At 42.5% G+C, this 19,215-nt stretch overlaps 1 protein-coding gene across 3 annotated transcripts in view; it reads left to right on the top strand.

Moving 5' to 3' along the window:
• Positions 1 to 19,215, top strand: part of SGSM2 (small G protein signaling modulator 2) — a 464,397-nt gene that overhangs the window by 323,153 nt on the left and 122,029 nt on the right. For all 3 annotated transcript variants that reach the window (XM_077294414.1, XM_077294412.1, XM_077294413.1), the window contains 2 exons: positions 15,046 to 15,207; positions 18,570 to 18,637. In XM_077294414.1, coding sequence (XP_077150529.1) covers positions 15,046 to 15,207; positions 18,570 to 18,637 — 230 coding nt within the window. The remainder of the gene's footprint in view (positions 1 to 15,045; positions 15,208 to 18,569; positions 18,638 to 19,215) is intronic.

The raw sequence follows: 19,215 nt of genomic DNA, 5'->3' as shown, positions 1-19,215 counted from the left end.
AAAGGTATTGTGAAAAAATGGTCTTTATTCAAAAATAATAAATACCCCTTTTTTCACAATACCTTTGGACTACATGATTCAGCAGCGCAGAATTTGACCACATTCTCCTACATTGTATTCTCAGCTTGTCATTGCTGAGATTCAAATTCAGGACTTGTGGTAAGAAAGGCAGAAACTTTATTGGTTAACCACATGTTGCATTGATGTGCAGGAAAGAATCACTCTGTTCGTAATGACTAAATAATATGAGTTTCACTTTTTGTATTGAAGAACTGAAATTAATTAACTTTTTGATATTCTAGTTTTGTGAGATGCACATGTACATATTTGGTATCCTTATAATCAGAACAACCAGTGAACATAGTGAACAGTTTATTTAAGGTGATACATTTATGGCGTAAATAAAAATATTGCTTCATGGCAAAAACCAATGCGTTTCAGTCATAAAGCTGTCCGACAGTTCTGTGGTCAGAATATGTCAATTTTTGCCTTGATGCTATATTTTTAATGTACCTAGAGCCTTCTAAGCTGTACTAATGAATTGGTAAAGTTTTTTAAATTCAAATGGCTGGACACCTTCGTTTGCTGTCTCTTCATCTCAAGCTAAGGAGGAGTTTTCACTTTCCCCCTAAGGTAGTCATGTGCAAGCACTAAAACGCTCAGGTGCTCGTAATAAAAAAGAGAAAAAAAAACTCCATATCTCACTATATTGTCCTGTTGTTTTTAGCAATAAATAAATAATAAAAAAATGACTTTTTAATAACCAACTAAGGAAAAGCAGAAAGCTGCGGGCTGTTATTATCAGGCTGGTAAGATCCATAATTATTGATCCCTTCCCAGCTTAAAATTACTAGACCGCGGCCACCACAGAATTGGCACATCATATTAGATTTGCCAATTCTTGTGCCCTGTCTCAGCTGTTCCCTCTTTCCTTGGTGCGGTGGCAATCGGGGTAATGTGATTTCTGGTTGATGATAGCTGTGATTTGTCAAAAAGCACAGTTGGCATCAACCCCTGGGGTTATTAAGGTAAAGGTGTCTATCAGACACCCCCATCACTAACCCAGTAAGAAAAAAAAAAAAAATCCTTTATCCACAAAAATACTCCCCGACAAATGCCCTCGTTCTCCCATTTAATAAAATGAAAAAAATACCATGCAGTTCCGAACAACTCCAACAATCCCACTATGTCCCATATCATCTGAAACATCTTTCCAGGCGCCCCAGCTGGGCACACTGCTCTGCGAGACCAGCCAGCAATGAACTGCTGTAACTTCAGTGACGTCAGTGAGGTTACATCAGTTCACAACCGCCTGGATCTCACAGAGCAGATAGATAGATAGATAGATAGATAGATAGATAGGTACAGAGAGATAGAGAAATAGCAAGCAGATATCTGGCAGCTTTCTAGGAAAAAAATAAATAAAATAAAATTGACGTGTGATCCCCATATTTTAATAACCAGCTAAGGCAAAGCAGACAGATGGGGGGCTGATATTATCAGTGTCGGAAAGGCCATGGTTATTGGTCCCTTCTCAGCAGGGCCGGACTGGGACTAAAATTCAGCCCTGGCATTTGAAGTCACACAGGCCCACTTGTCACATGGTGACTGTATAATATCTTTGTACACTTGTAGGCTACAAGAAGTGAGGGGAGTGTAACACGACTATATAACATATAATTACAGCTGTATCCAGCATTACAGCTCAGCCCCCATAGAATGTAATACAGCACAGCCCCCATAGAATGTAATACAGCCAGCCCCCATAGACTATAATACAGCACAGCCCCATAGAATGTAATGCAGCACAGCCCCATAGAATGTAATGCAGCCAGCCCCCATAGAATGTAATACAGCCAGCCCCCATAGAATGTAATACAGCCAGCCCCCATAGAATGTAATACAGCCAGCCCCCATAGAATGTAATGCAGCACAGCCCCCATAGAATGTAATGCAGCACAGCCCCCATAGAATGTAATGCAGCCAGCCACCATAGAATGTAATGCAGCCAGCCACCATACAATATAATGCAGCACAGCCCCATAGAATGTAATGCAGCACAGCCCCATAGAATGGAATGCAGCACAGCCCCATAGATTATAATGCAGCACAGGCCCATAGAATGGAATGCAGCCCAGCCCCATAGAATAGAATGCAGCCCAGCCCCATAGAATAGAATGCAGCACAGGCCCATAGAATATAATGCAGCACAGGCCCATAGAATGGAATGCAGCACAGCCCCATAGAATATAATGCAGCACAGGCCCATAGAATGGAATGCAGCATAGCCCCATAGAATATAATGCAGCACAGGCCCATAGAATATAATGCAGCACAGGCCCATAGAATATAATGCAGTACAGGCCCATAGAATGGAATGCAGCACAGGCCCATAGAATGGAATGCAGCCCAGCCCCATAGAATGGAATGCAGCCCAGCCCCATAGAATATAATGCAGCACAGGCCCATAGAATATAATGCAGCACAGGCCCATAGAATGGAATGCAGCACAGCCCCATAGAATATAATGCAGCACAGGCCCATAGAATGGAATGCAGCACAGCCCCATAGAATATAATGCAGCACAGCCCCATAGAATATAATGCAGCACAGCCCCATAGAATATAATGCAGCACAGGCCCATAGAATATAATGCAGCACAGGCCCATAGAATGGAATGCAGCACAGCCCCCCCCCCCAATAGCTCCACAATCCAGTCATCACTCATTGATAAAAAAAAACAAAAAAAAACACTCTACTCACCTTTCCTCCTGCCCCGCGCTGCTCTGGCTCCGGTCTCAGTAGTCGCAGTCTGCCCGCCCGGTCACACAGCAGGTGCGCGATGATATGACGTCATCGCGCACCCGCAGTGTCAGCGGCAGGCAGAGCGGGGAATGATGGGAGAGGGAGCGTCAGCAGACGCTCTCTCCTCCATCATTGCATTCAACTGTACTGGCGTCTATGACGCCGGTATAGTTGAATGCGGGGCCGGGAGTGCGCCGACAGTGGGGGGAGTGTGCCGACAGCGGCACACTCGAGCGGCCCACTACTGCCACCGGCCCTTCTGGCATTTGCCAGAACTGCCCGATGGCCAGTCCGGCCCTGCTTCTCAGCCTAAAAATACAAGCCTTCAGCCTCCCCAGAATTGGCACATCACATTAGATACGCCAATTCTAGTGCCCTGTCTCATCTCTTGCTGATTGCCCAGGTGCAGTGGCAATCAGGGTAATGGGATTAAGGGTTGATGTCAGCAGCTGACACTGACATCAAGCCCTGGGGTTAGTAACGGAGAGGTGTCAATCATATACCTCAATTACTAACCCTGTAAGTAAAAATCAATAAACATACACACAGAAAAGTCTTTTATTAAAAAACAACAACCCAGACACCCTCTTTCACCAATTTATTTCCCCCAAAAACTCACACACAGGTTTGCTGTAGTCCAGTGGATTTGTTGTAATCCACATTGATGTCCCACAAGGAGTGCCATCCAAAATTCCAGCATATGTAGCCCCGTTCAGAGAACTGGACTTCATATGCTGTCACACCAGCACACACTGCTGGATCTCGCAGCTGTGCACGATTTCCGGAACTGTCTGTGACCAGCTGTGACGTCAGTAAGGTTACTGCCAGTCACAGACGTTGTTTCCCATGCTGTCAGACATTGTGACCGGTGGTAACCTTCCTGACATCACTGCTATTCACAGCGGCCGGTTCTAACTCTACCCTCAGCGTGAGAACCTGCAGCGGCTGCTACAGCATATCAAGCTTCGTTCTGTGAATGAGGCTGTATATGCTGCGGATGTCGGAACGATGATTGTGGTGGACTACGTCAGACCTGCACGGGACATTTACTTCTAATAAATAAGTTAATTATGGGAATTGTCGGGTGTTTTTTTTAAATAAAGGACTTTGTGTGTGTTTATTTGTTTTTAAATAACTCGGCTGCCAGTTAAGCAGATGTAAATGCCTAATGAATATTCACTGCTTCCCCAGCCAATTTCTCAGTGCCCAGAGATGGGTGGTGGAAGCAGTGAATATTCATTTTATCCACTGATTTCAGAGGTCAGTGGGCCAAGCATTGGGTCCCCGAGTCTTAGATAGTCCCGATGACGCGATGCAGCCGGCTAATCGCAGTAATGCGAGTACCCAACATGATGAGTGCATTACTGTGTATGTCAGGCAATCCCCACATGTTGATTGGATGTCTTACAGCCGCAAAACATGCGGGACTGGGACTCGAGCATTGCACTCGAGCGCCCACAATACTCGGCTGAGTAACGTGCATTCCCAAGCACCCTAATGCTCGATAGAGCAACAAGCAGTGCCGAGCACACTCGCTTATCACTAATCTTCAGTCAAACTGCGAGAGCTGGTGAATGTTATACTTTCTGCTTATAACACAAGGTGATTGTTTATGGACGTGTCCATTATAAAGTGACTGAAAGCTGCCCAAATTGTCAACACACAGTAGACAGCCGTTTCAGCCTGGATTCACACAGATTTTTGCCAAAAACAAACATTTTTTGTGTTGTTTGTGCAGACCATTTTGCTGCCATTTTTCTTGCAAAAAAAATGTGTCGTGATGTTACATGTTAGTCTAAACAAATAATGGAACATTGTAAAAACCTTTTATCTGTTTTTGCCCCAATTAAATTTTTTGTAATGAAGCTAGCTGAAAGTGGCTTTTTTCAGGCTTTTTTTGCTGTAGATTTCACTACAAAGTAAAAATGGCAAAAATGTAAAACATGTATGCAGAAAACTGAATCACAAAAAATGCTTATTAAAAAAAAATCGTAAGAATTGCGATACATATTTCATTCCATTTTCTGGAAGTACCAAACACCAGTGGGAAGAAAAGGGTGTGTGAAGTGAACCTAAATCCATTTTTTCTTGACTATATAGATTACCTTCTGCTCATACATTCTTTCATGGGAAAATTGAGTAACAAATCAATCTGGTGAGGGCCCCCAAGAACAGTCTAAATACAACCCTGTAATCATATCCAATATTTTTATATTTGGCTGCACTCATATGACACATTTTTGATCATTCTGTGGCCTAGCGGTGTAACTGGGCTGTGTAGAGTCTTGTCTTGATTGGAGGGACCTTACCAGGATAAATTACTCTGGCTTCGCCCCCAGCTGACTTCTCACAGCACTGCCAAAAGTGATTGACAGATGTCTCCCATACCGAGTGAACTGTCAGTCACCTAGATCGCTGCTGGGAAAAGCCAGGACGGGTGGTGCACGACTAGTCTCCTCTCCTGCTATGGTCCACAGTTATATTCAGAGACAAATATAACTGGCTGTAATTGTACGGGCAGCATGAATCAGATGACAGGTTCCCTTTAAATATGCATTAAAAACATTTTTCAAAAATAATCCTAAAACATTCGGTAATGCACATGTAATGACTATAACTCTGTCACATTCATATGCCCCAGTTCATCAAGAGCGCCTACTTTCTTGCCGATCTTGACGAGGGAACGTGGTGGAGCCACGAATCATGAATCAAGAGCATCTGGCAAGTGGCACGCACCTCAATGCACCACGTCAGAAATCTTATTTTCTGGCGTAAGGAATGCCAAAGCTTGTCATGGCGAACTGTGAAGTCACACCCCTGTCGCGTCCCTGTCATACCCTAGACACTGGCGTGAAAACATCAAAAGTCTTAACATTTTTGTGCAGCTCAGAGTTGCACCAAATTTTGTGACTTTTCAGAGCACTTTACACCAGAATTTTGGAAAATTTACTTTAAGGAATCAGGGGGGGGGGTTTGGGGGCATAGTGTCAGTAATAACAAGATATCACATAGGTGTAAAAAATGAATAAATGAGATTCCTACTGAATCAAATGTCTCCAAAGATTAGGGTCCACAAGTGGCTTTGTAGGTATGACCAGAAGCGATCTGCAGATAGCTGGCTGCAATATAACTTTAGGAACATAGATTATCTTACCCTAATATGCCGTAATAAGACCCTCGATAACATTATGCCTTTCTTGATGCATAATTAATAGTATACAAAACTGAGAGTTTTATATAATGTTATATCATTTTCAAAGTATCAAAGATCAAATGCCCCATTAAAAATAACCCAGTGGTATTGCATCGGCTTTAACAAAAGTGGCACTGCTCTGTGTTCAATGTACCCGGTACCTGAGTCTACCCTTGACTTTACTTTCTACTGAATAGCCAAAGTTTCAGTTTAGCTATTAAAACTTAACTGGACACTCCAACATTATAATTGTTCTATTCCATTAGCCCCTGGCATATGACATATCTATGCTAGAAATGTTGAACCCCGGGGAATTTATTTTTAGATTAATGCTCACTTTCTAATTGTGGCTAGACATTGCTAATATACTTCCTGTCTGGTATGAGAGGAGATTGAAATAAATGAACGGGTAGTTTGGAAGAAATGTCTTATTAGTTTAGATATCAATCTTCGAGAAAGTTGGGTATAGTGGTCACTCCGCAGCAACCATAAATGATTGTCAATTCATATTTGCATTTCCTTTAAGACTTTATGATGTTTCTTGAAATTTGGTAAAACTTCTCCCAATTATAAATTTAAATGATGAAAGGATGAGGCCGCTCCTGTATTAGGAACTGTTGGGACTATCTAATTGGGGAATATTTAAGATTTATACAGATGTAAGAGAAAAACAAGTTTGTGTCTTAAATGGGTGAAAATTCAGTGGAATCCAAATCAGTGTTCCAAGTATATACAGTATCCATGTGTTGTAGGAGAGAAGGCGATAAAGTCCTGCATGGGAGATATGTAATAACAAGCAGAAATACACATATGGCCACTGGGACACAACATAATATATATAACATTAAGATATGTACATATATATCTCTGTGGAGGTGCATCCCATTGCCAAAATTAAGGACTAGTAGAGGACCCACTGAAATTAATATGAAAAACCACACAAACAAACACTAACAGTTGAACAAAGTCCAAGACAATAAAGCAAAATTATTGAAAAAGACCATATATTAGTACAAAGAAGATAAATTGACAACAAACATGGCTAAAAGGTGACGAGCAGTGCCGCATAGAAATAGGCGGTAAGAGACAGCATGATATCCACAGATATGTAGTAATATAGGCTATAGATCCCCAGGTAGTATTAACAGCAGTCCAAGAATCAATGTCATCCTAGGAATACTATACCTAGTGGTATGCAGCAGGGACACCCACAGTCTCCTTCCTTCCTCAGGGGGCTTATAGTGATGAGCGATGGTGGCTACTTATAACTAACGCATCTTCCAGATGTGCCTTTTCTGGGGTGGCTGGGGGCAGATGTTTGTAGCCACGGGGGGGCCAATAACCATGGACCCTCTCCTGGCTATTAATATCTGCCCTCAGTCACTGGCTTTACCATTCTGGCGGAGAAAATTGCGCGGGAGCCCACGCCAATTTTTTCCGCCATTTAACCCTTTATTTTAGCAGCTACAGCGGCCAAATTTTGCACATACACACTACTAACATTAGTAGTGTGGAATATGCAAAAAAAAAGGGGGATATGAGATGGTTTACTGTATGTAAACCATGTCTCATATCCTGTCGGGTTTGTGAAGGAGAAATGCAAAGCCGGCAATTGAATTACCGGCTTTTCTATAGAACACCGGTGCGTATTTCTCGCAATGCACACGCATGGTCCGTGTGTAATCCGATTTTTTCTCGCACCCATAGACTTGCATTGGCGAGTCTCGGCCGAGATACGCTGACAATCGCAGCCTGCTGCGAGTTCCCTCGGATCCGAAATACGGTGGAGAAAATATCGGATGATGGGAGCTGAACCATAGATTAACATTGGGCCGAGTGCTATGCGATTTTTTATCGCATAGCACTCGTCCGTATTACGGTCTAGTGTGACCCCGGCCTTAGCCTGATTATATCAAACTTTAAGGATGTGTTCACACTGTCATTTTCCGGTAGTCAAATATTTCTATTTTTCAAGCAGAACAGGCCTTGGGAATCACACTTTTTTCTTTAAGGGTTTTTTCACACTGCGTCTTTCTCCACTGTTTTTTTTTTTCTTGAAAATCCTGGAAAAAAAAAACGCTAAAAAGTATGCTTAAAACAATTATCATATTCATTTCCATGTAAAAATGACTTATTGTTCATTTGGTCAAGCTGTTGAGCTTCTTCGGGCTTTCAAAAGACACCAAGCATTTAATAGAAGTAATATGTACAGTATTGAGGTGTTTTTCACTAGGAATACTCAATACTTACGATACAAGTCAATTGGAGAGATAAAAAATGACCGACAGACTTGCAGGCCTTTTTTGTTCATTTTGCTGGTGTTTTCACTACGAAAAAAATACTAGCGTTTTCTTAATTGCTTAATTGAATATACAAAAAATGCCCTGAAACCTCACAGAAAATGCGCTAGCAAAACACTTCAGGTTTACAAATCTTCAGAGACAAGAAGTGATTCCAGAGGTGACTACTTCTTCATGTTTTTGACCATTGGAAATAGATGTAGCGTGAACATACCCGTATGTGCACACGATGCAGATTTAGTGCAGAATTGGTGCAGAACTTCAGCAGATTTTTCTGCTGCAGAAACGCTGCAGAACTGCACTGTGATTTACAGTACAATGTAAATCAATGTGAAAAAAAAAGCTGTGCACATGGTGCAGAAAAATCTGCGCAGAAACGCTGCAGATTTCAAAGAAGTGCATGTCGCTTCTTTTGTGCAGTTCTGCAGCGTTTCTGCACCCCTCCATGATAAAAATCTGCACTGGTAAAATCTGCACAAAAACTGCACAGAAACTGCATCAAATCTGCACCTGCGTTTTCTGCCAGGAGATGCAGATTTAGTGCAGAAAATTCTGCACCACATAAGGGCTGTCCCACACGTCCAGATAATTCCGGTACCGGAATAAATCGGTACCGGAGTTATCCGTGTCCGTGTGCCTGGGAACTCACGGAGGCCATACCTGCGGCACACGTGTGCCGCCCGTATGGCGAGTGGGTACCACACGGAGCGTGTGGTACCCACTCTGCATGGTGCTGAAGCTGCGATTCATATCCTCTCTGCAGTAACGTTTGCTGCAGAGAAAATATGAAGAATAGTGTTAAAAATAAAGATTTAGGTGTCCGCCGCCCCCCCACCCCCTGTGCGCCCCCCCGCTGGTCAGAAAATACTTATCCGGGTCCCCCGTCGGCTGTCGCTCCTTCTTGGTCTTGCCGCGGCTTCTCCTGCATGCGGTCACGTGGGCCCGATCATTTACAGTCATGAATATGTGGCTCCACCTCCCATAGGGGCGGAGCCGACTATTCATGATTGTAATTGATCGGCCCCACGTGACCGCATACAGTAGGAGGCGCGGCCAGACCAGGAAGGAGCGACAGCCGACGGGGGACCCGGATAAGTATTTTCTGACCAGCGGGGGGGCGCACAGGGGGTGGGGGGGCGGCGGACACCTAAATCTTTATTTTTAACACTATTCTTCATATTTTCTCTATAGCAAACGCTGCTACAGGGAAGATATGAATACCGGCTTCAGCACCATGTGGGGGGGACAGCGCTTACTGTAGCGCTGTCTCCGGCACGCACACGGACCCCAGACGGAGAATGTCCGTGTGAGGTCCGTGTTTTACGCGGACCCATTGACTCTATTGGGTCCGTGTAAAACGTGCGCTCCCACGAACACTGACATGTCTCCGTGTTTGGCACACGGAGACACGGTCCGCAAAAAATCAATGACATCTGAACAGATGCATTGATTTTTATGGGTCTACGTATGTCAGTGTCTCCGGTACGTGAGGAAACTGTCACCTCACGTACCGGAGCCACTGACGTGTGAAACCGGCCTAAGGGTTTGCTCACACTAGTTTATAGTATCTGATGATTCTCTCATAAGAGACAATCAGATGCAATCTTTAAATGTCCCTTGGCTCTCAGCTCAAACTGCTGCGAGTGTGATCTGAGTGTCATTTTACTGTGATCCCATTCTCTGAATTCGAGAATGGGATCATAGGTGCGGAGAAGATGGAAAACTTAATTTCTACATCTTGTCCATTGTGTGAGTCAGCGTATATTGGACTGCACTCGGATGACATCCGAATGCAGTCCAATCTTTTGCACGCACCCATCGCAGCATGCAGCATACTATGGAGCAGTCAGCACGGCTCCATAGTATGACATTGGAGCGAGTGCTGTCCAAGTTACACACTGGCTACTCGCCAGTGTGAGCGAGCCCTCATCTGTCTGCTAGACAGTGTCAGACTGAAGTGCCAAGGGCCCACCACTGACACTGAATCTGAGGCCCACTGACCAGCTGCGTGCAAATATTACGTACAATGAATCATGAGGTACCGCCATTGTCTTTACATAGTGAATCAAGTGTATTTTGCCAACTGCTGTTCAGGTACAGTGGGGAAAATACGTATTTGATACACTGACAATTTTGTAAGTTTTCCCAACTACAAAGAATTGAGAGATCTGTAATTTTTATCACAAATAAAAATCCAGAAAATCACATTGTATGATTTTTACATATCGTAACTAAGGCTACTTTCACACTAGCGTTAACTGCATTCCGTCACAATGCGTCGTTTTGCCGAAAAAACGCATCCTGCAAAAGTGTTTGCAGGATGCGTTTTTTCGCCATTGATTAACATTAAGCGACGCATTGTGACGGATTGCCACACGTCGCACCCGTCGTGCGACGGATGCGTCGTGCAGTGGCGGACCGTCGGGAGCAAAAAACGCTACATGTAACGTTTTTTGCTCACGACGGTCCGCTTTTTCCGACCGCGCATGCGCGGCCGGAACTCCGCCCCCACCTCCCCGCGCTTCCCCGCACCTCACAATGGGGCAGCGGATGCGCTGGAAAAATGCATCCGCTGCCCCCGTTGTGCGGCGGAGACAACGCTAGCGTCAGGGGCCGAGCCCGACGCTAGTGTGAAAGAAGCCTAATTTGCATTTTATTGCGTGAAATACTTATTTGATACAATAGAAAAACAGAACTTAATATTTGGTACAGAAACCTTTGCCTGCAATTACAGAGGTCAGACATTTCTTGTAGTTCTTGACCAAGCTTGTACACAATACAGCAGGGATTTTGGCCCACTCCTCCATACAGATCTTCTCCAGATCTTTCAGGTTTGGGGGCTGTTGCTGAGCAACATTGAGTTTCAGCTCCCTCCAAAGATTTTCTATTGAGTTCAGGTGTGGAGACTGGATAGGCCACTCCAGGACCCTGAAATGCTCCTTATGAAGCCACTCGTAAGATTCCCTGGCTGTGTGTTTCAGGTCATTGTCATGCTGGAAGACCCAGCTACAACCCATCTTCAATGCTGTTACTGAGGGAAGGAGGCTGTTGGCCAAAATCTTGTGATACATCCCTGCTCCCTTCAATCCGGTGCAGTCATCCTGTCCCCTTTGCAGAAAAGCACCCCCAAAGTATGATGTTGCTCCCACCATGATTCACAGTCGGGACATTATTCTTGGGGTTGTACTCATCCTTCTTCTTCCTCCAAACACGGAGAGTGGAGTTGATACTAAAAAGCTTTATTTTGAGGTTGTTGGCCAAAATCTAGCAATACTTGACCCCATTCTTCCTCCCTTCAATATGGTGCAGTCGTCCTGTCCCCTTTGCAGAAAAGCACCCGCAAAGTATGATGTTTCCCTTACCATACTTCACAGTTGGGAAGCTGTTCTTAGGGTTGTACTCATCCTTCTTCATCCAAACAAGGCAAGTGGAGTTGATACCAAAAAGTTCTATTTTGGTCTTATCTGACCTCTTGACCTTCTTCCATACCTCCTCTCGATCATCCAGATGGTCAATAGCAAACTTCAAATGGGCTTGGACATGGGCTGGCATGAGCAGAGGGACCTTGTGTGCTCTGCAGGATATTAATCCATCATGACATAGTGTGTTTCTAACAGTATTGTTTTAGACTGTGCTCCCAGCTCTCTTCAGGTCATTGACCAGATCCTCTCATGTAGTTCTGGGCTGATTCCTGACCTTTCTCAGAATCATCCTTACCCCACGAGGCGAGATCTTGCATGGAGCCCCAGACCAAGGAAAATTGACAGTCATCTTGTGTTTCTTCCATTTTCTAATTGTCTAATTGTGCTAACAGTTTTGCCTTCTCACCAAGCTGCTTGCCTATTATCCTGTAGCCCATTCCAGCCTTGTGCAGGTCTACAATTCTGTCCCTGTTATCCTTGGACCACTCTTTGGTCTTGGCCATGGTGGAGAGTTTGGAATATGACTGAGTGTGTGGACAGATGTCATTTTTTTCAGGTAACAAGTTCAAACAGGTGCAATCAATACAGGTAATGAGTGGAGAATAGGAAGGCTTCTTAAAGAAAAACTAACAGGTCTGTGAGAGACAGAATTCTTGCTGGTTGGTAGGGGAATCAAATACTTATTTCATGCAATAAACTGCAAATTAATTATGTAAAAATCCTACAATGTGATTTTCTGGATTTTTTTAAGATTCTGTCACAGTTGAAGTGTACCTATGATAAAAATTACAGATCCCTCCATTCTTTGTAAGTGGAAAAACTTGCAGAATCGGCAGTGTATCAAATACTTATTTTGCCCACTGTAGATGAGTATGGGGCCCACTCTTGCACAGGGGCCCATTGGGGAATACACCTATTCACCTGTGGGCCAGTTAGAGCCTGGTGCTACACATACAATTTATATGTACCAGCACCTATTATTTGATATCTGAACATGCACCAACCTTTCCAGACCTTTGTACCTGCACCCTGATTCTATACGCTGAACCAATATGTGCCCATGGACTCGCTGTTTGTTTTTTTTTGTTGTTGTTTTTTTTTTGTAAAAGGGGCTTTTGGGGTAGAAACCTGATCCTAACATTGTGTCATAGGTGTTAACTTTCTGATTGCTAGGAGGCCCCCATTGATCTCAATGACCGGTTTCTGGAGTGCTGTTTTTGAATAGAGTGATGGTCCTGCATTCGCACCACCGAATTGTCTATAGGACTCGGCTATAACTGTCAGTCTCATACAGAGTGAATGAAGCGGTGGTGCTCATAAGGGTTCATCGCGTAATTTAGATGGCATAATCCCAGGCCCTGTTCTTGGGAGCAATGAGTGTCATTTCGGCGGTAGATGATAACATGCATTTACGGTACAACCCCTTTAAAATCAAAGTACCCAATTTTTTATTTTATCCTAAATGATGAGTGAAGCAGTTTAGAAAATGTCATAATTAAAATTGAGTTATTGGTTTGTGATTCCAGCTCCTGTGCAGACTTATGCATCTCCATGGTTTCAGACTGCAAACAAACCCTGTGTAGTCTGTCCCTGCAAATATACTCTCATTGTATAAGTTTTGCAATTGAGTGTATAATTGAAAAAGTAAGATAGATGCAGGGAAGAATTACTACTGAATGATTTTGCGCAGGGTTTGTATATCTTTTCTTTACCATGGAAATGCGTAGAATCTGTAGACACAAAATGATGTGTCATTTCCATTATAAAGTTGATCGGTCATTTGTGGTTTATATTGGTAATAGATTAGTTGGACATAACTTGCATTAGCTTAGAACAAATATTATAATCACATGGGAGTCGTCATGCAGTATTAGGGGCTCTGAACTACAGGTGGGAAAGATGAAAACCAGACTCTAAAAAGTCTAATGAAAAATATTTTTCTTTCCTAAATGGAATCTTATGTTAAGTTATGACAATTGTCCTACTATTATCCATAAAACAGTACTATAGAAAGCACATACTCTCATTAGACTGTGGCTGTAGCTCTGTAATACAGCCTGCCATTAGTGGAAAGTGCCGTAATAGCGTGGTGTTAGATAATAATGGAAGATATCAGATGGCACAGTGAGAACTCCTGGAATTTAATCACAATATAATGATAATGGATTTCGCTTAAGTCGTAAATAGGATGGATCTCCAGTTCTTGGATTTCTTCATTAAAGCCACGTTACAGGATGACAAATGTGAGATCCAGGCGTTCTAGCCAGTAATATACTGTAAGCTGGGTCCTAATTTGCTTTGGTTAAAAAAGAGCAAAGACGTTTAAGTTGTTAGGTAGTTATTGGCTCAGGAGAGAATCAGGAGATCTCAGCCTGACTGTGGGCCATGGTTCTGCCATGGTAATGGGACCTAGGCACAAATAACTAGTCCTTGTACAATGACCATATGACAGCAGAGGATGCTAAAAAAAAGAATGAGCCCGTTCATGGTTCCAAGATGCCTCAGTAATAAACCAGAGGGAAGAAGAAGATCCGATGCAGAAGGGAAATGTAAGGCTGGCCATACACATTGGGTGGCTGTTGGCCGAACCATGCCATCAAGCCGATTCTCCCATACACTTGTTCACTGTTCCTGTGTTCTTTATGATCAGAGACCCCTTACAAGACTGTCAGCCTAATCCATCGATATCAGGGGGTTCGGCTGACATTAGTGTAATGGGTATAGGGGCCATTATGTGCCATTCTGTTGGTGGCTCAGTCCTTAGCACGGCTATCCTGAAGCTCTGCAGAAATTTAAAGTTTCCAGAGAGTTTTATGATTTTTTCCCATTGTTGGCATGGATTTTCTCTAAGTACTTTGCTTTCCTCCCACACTCCAAAAACATTCTGATATGCAATTAACTTCTTAAAAAAATAGCGTTAGTGAATGTGTGTCTTTGATAGGGAAATTTGCTGCTTGTGAGCCCTATTAAGGGCATTGACTAATAAGCAATTTTTGTACATCGTCTGCATAACTTTTGTTCATCTGGAATGGAGGAGCTGCATTCTCAGCAATGACCACTGCTCAGTGCATAAAACTGCTCCCTTTCAGCTCCATTTACTGCTTACATCCGTCCACTGACAGAGCTGAAAGCAGCGGTTTGGTTGGGGTGCAGGGTGTTGGGTCTACAGGTCATCAATAACCAAGGAGCAGGCAACACATTTTATAACAAAAAATAAAAATTGAGTTTTATATATTAATGTACTGTATAGTAAAGTTGATGTGAACCATAAAGATATCCACAATATGAGACATTGACATGTTATTTCTGCACTTCTTCTTTCTAGGAAGAATTTCTCCAATGGCCAGGATTCCTTAAAAAGGCAAAGCTCAACCGCGAGCAGGACGGTCACCCTCACCCCACAGGCCCTGAAGCACATATGGGTCCGTACTGCACTGATCGAAAAAGTGCTGGATAAAATTGTACAGTACATTGTAGATAACAGCAGGTAAGGATGAAGTGACTTTCATTTGTTTTGTCAGTAGTGTTAAAGTAACATACAAATAAATTAAAAAAAAAGTCAAATACTTAATACAGGTTACAAAATATTGGAATATCAAAAGGAAATTGCTCATCTGTAAGCAGGTTTTTGCTTCCTAATCTGAGAACAGTATAATGTAGAGACAGAGACCCTGATTCCAGCGATGTATCACTTACTGAGCTGCTTAGTGTAGTCTTTATAAATTCACTGTTTTATCAGCAGGAGATTATCACTGCCAGGTAGTCCTGCATGAGCTTTATATACCCCTGCCCACACCGCTGATTATCTGCTTTCTGTTTATGCACAGTGTACACATAAAGCTGCCAATCAGAGGTGTGGGCCGGATTGCACAGAGCTCAGGTTTCAGAGAACTGGTAGATCTGCTGCAGATAAAACAGTTGTTAAGCAAAACTGCAGTACCCAGTAAAGTAAATGAAACATCACTGGAATCAGAGTCTCTGCCCCTACATCATGCTGCTTTCAGATGGGGTAGCAAAAAACTGTCACAGATTCGATTAAAAATCGGATTGCATTCAGACCAATGTTATTCTATCGTATAAGAAAGGAGTATAAATGTCCACAAAATCATATTTAAAACAATAATAACTTTTATTACACAAACTTAAATAACAAACAAATCCATAGTAGTAATGAATATATATGCAGTACGCATTATATATTAGAGGTATCAAAGGAAATAGCACGGTAAGCCAGGTTAGGTGAGTCGCTAAAATACATCCCCAAGGGAGACAGCAATAACCATAAATGTGGCGGCACATGGACCTCAGTGCTCAAAATCAATATCAAATGGTCCCTATAAACCAGAAGGTAATGCCACAACGCCGCCAATAACGCATCATTAATATGCAGACTTACCCATGACAAGTATAGAGGGAGCGACCCACACTTCACCCAGCGGCCCCGGACGCGCGTTTCGCGGTGTAGCTTTATCAACAGGGTTATTCTATCGTTGTGTGTTCTTCTGTGATTTTTTTTCCAGCTCAGATCAGATCACGATCGGACTGGAAAAAAATCACAGCATGCTGCAAATGTAATCGGAAATTGGATCGCATCCCGCAATAGAAGTCAATGGGTGCGAGAACAAAATCGCATACGACTTGGAACATTTGAAAAACATATTAGAATGTTATAAAATAACAGTCGGAGTCTTCTCCATTGTAAACCACTTGTTCCACTGCATAGGAATATGGCTTTATAGCGAAGCTGCTTCTTTCTGCACAGTAAAAAAAAATACTCCTGTTGCATTTTGGTATACACTGTATTCATTTATTTAACATACGAAGTTACTTTTGTAATTAAATATTGATTCCGATGAAAAGAAACAAGCGCCAAAACCGTTTTTCATTTTCAGCTCCTTCTCCTCTAATACCAGTTCAGTCAGATCCACGTAAGTAGCTTAGCAGGAATTATTCACAATTATTCACTTCTGGATTTATATGTTAATCCTCTTTTGAAAAGAGAATGTTTTTCAATAAATTATTATTTTTTTTTATAGATTTGGTTGTAATAGAAGATAATATATTTTAACTGGGTTTAAAACTATAAAATCAGGTTGGAATGCCAAAAATTGTCTGGGTGTGTATAGCAACATTGTCTGTGGTAAGAATAAACATGGGTGAGAAGCCCTAAGGAAGTAGCCTACCCGTTAGGATGCAAGGTCCGTGCCACGTCCCTCAACCCCGACGCGCGTTTCGTCCACACTTCTTCAGGGGGCTCCGGCTGGATCTGTGATATGTCCGCCCCCGATTCATATATGAGTATTTAAATAGAAATTTTATATATGTATATATAATGTATTTTTTTATTTTATTTTAGTCAGTTTTAGAAAATTATGGAATTACTATAGCTTTTATTTAAAGGGTAATCTGTTCTCATGTGTACCTTTCCTTCTGCAAAATCATGGTATTACGGTATATAGGATCGCAATAGGTTCCTAAAGAAATATCCCTTCAGCATAAGGGGAAATAAAAGGAAAACGTAGCATATGTTACCTATGAAGAGTCCTTTAGGTGATCATGGTCGCCGAGGAGTTATGTGGTCCCACTGCTTTTTCAGTTTTATTGATGCTCTACAGTAATTGCAATGCAGTTCCTGCGTAATCTGGAGCATGCACAGCTTATTTCATGTGCTGCGCATGTGTTGGATACTGCTGGATCTGGCTTGTAATGACTAATGACGTATGCTGGCTTGTGAGCCATTGCATGTTTCCTGATGAGACTATGAACGTCCTTCTGACTTCTCAGGTAGGGCACACTACTTTCAGACAGTGACAAGTTTAGAAATGTATTACCATTGTGCATAATGCTATGGCTATTTTTAATCCCTTAACATCCCGTGATGGGTATATTCGTCATGTAGTGGGCTATGGTTTGTGGAGCTGGCTCAGGAATGGAGATTACTCCACATTTGGCAAATGCCGGCAGTGTTACGAAGCTGGCACTGCCTCTAACAGCAGTGGCCATAGTTGAGCTATCTTCCCACATCGTAGATGCCAGTTAGGTTCTATAGCCAGTATCTGCCTCTAGCAGCAGCGACCAGAGCTTAACTCCAAACTCTGCTGTTAACCATTTAGATACTGCTGTCGATCTCTGACAATAGCATTCAAATGGAGCAGTCACTGATGCATGTGCGCTCCAACTCCGAACTGAGAATGAATGGAACTCTTCTGCTAACATTGCAGCTGGGGACCTGCTGAAGAACCTGACAACTGACATCTTTGTTCCCCTGTGAAGCCCATCCGGAGGCTGACCTTATAGGAAACTGTGATTTACACTATACATACTGCAATATACTTGGATCTTGAAATATGGTGTCATACTCTGATTTTTTTGTTCCAATTAAATAAAAATAAATGCATGCAAGTTTGGTTTTACTTTTATCATACTGACCTGGAGAATCAATTTCCCAGTTCATTTATAGGGTGAACATATAAACCCTTAAAAAATACTTTATTTAAATTCTCTAAAACACACCAAAAAACCCATACTCGTGTATATTATTGTATATAGTACAAAATCTGACACAGCCAGAAAAATCCTAAATGTATTCCTACTCTTAGCCTACTCTGTGACTACCAACCATCGGAGGTTGGCACCCTAACATGTGAGAATGGCGCCACTGCTCGACGACGGCACTCCCTTATTTCCCTAGGTCAGATTTTTTTGCCATATCCAATAATCTACACCTGCACAGAGATGAGAGTGACACTTTTCTTTTCTTTCTAATACATGACAGCTGATTGGTCAGCCACATACAGTCGTAACAACCATTAGTAATAATATAATTATCTATCATTCTTCTTTTCGCAGTAAATATTACGAAAAAGAATCTCTAATGTCTGATCCAGTTTGTGGTTCTATCCTGGCTGTCCTTCTAGGTGAGGAAATAAAATTGAAATGGAAAAATAGCAATGATTCTGATGCTTAACTTAAAAGATGTAAAGAAGAATAAAATAGAAATAATGAATCTCCATGGTTTGGAGGTACAGTAGTTTATTGTGTTGTCTTTGATTAGAAAATGTTAAAGGGCTTCTACACTACTATAAAAGTTAAGTTTAATAGGACCAGGATGGTGTAAGAAAAAAATCCCCTTATACTCAATGTCGCCTCTCCCTTACATGCCATACTGTGCCCCCGCTGTTCTCCAGCCATCAGCAACAACATCTTGCACTAGCAGGTGGATGTGGGGGTGTCACATGACTACTAACGCCAATCAGCAATTGATAGTAAACTGCAGCCTTCAAATACTGTTTTAACAAGAAGAAACTGTTCAGACGGAATGCGAAGGCTGCAGCCAATCAGCGTCCGCTGATTAGCTCAGTGGCACATGACTCCCCCATCAGATTTTGAAGCCAGGAGACTGGCGGGGGACACAGAATAGAGTTGGAAGAGCAGCAATGGATCGGGAGATGAGAAATATTTTGAGGGAGAGGAAGAAATAAAATAAGAGCAAGCA

Source organism: Ranitomeya variabilis, chromosome 3, assembly GCF_051348905.1.
Source record: "Ranitomeya variabilis isolate aRanVar5 chromosome 3, aRanVar5.hap1, whole genome shotgun sequence".
In the NCBI taxonomy this organism is placed as follows: domain Eukaryota; kingdom Metazoa; phylum Chordata; class Amphibia; order Anura; family Dendrobatidae; genus Ranitomeya; species Ranitomeya variabilis.
The sequence above is the reverse complement of the archived record's forward strand: the minus strand, read 5'-3'. Positions and strand labels throughout refer to the sequence as shown.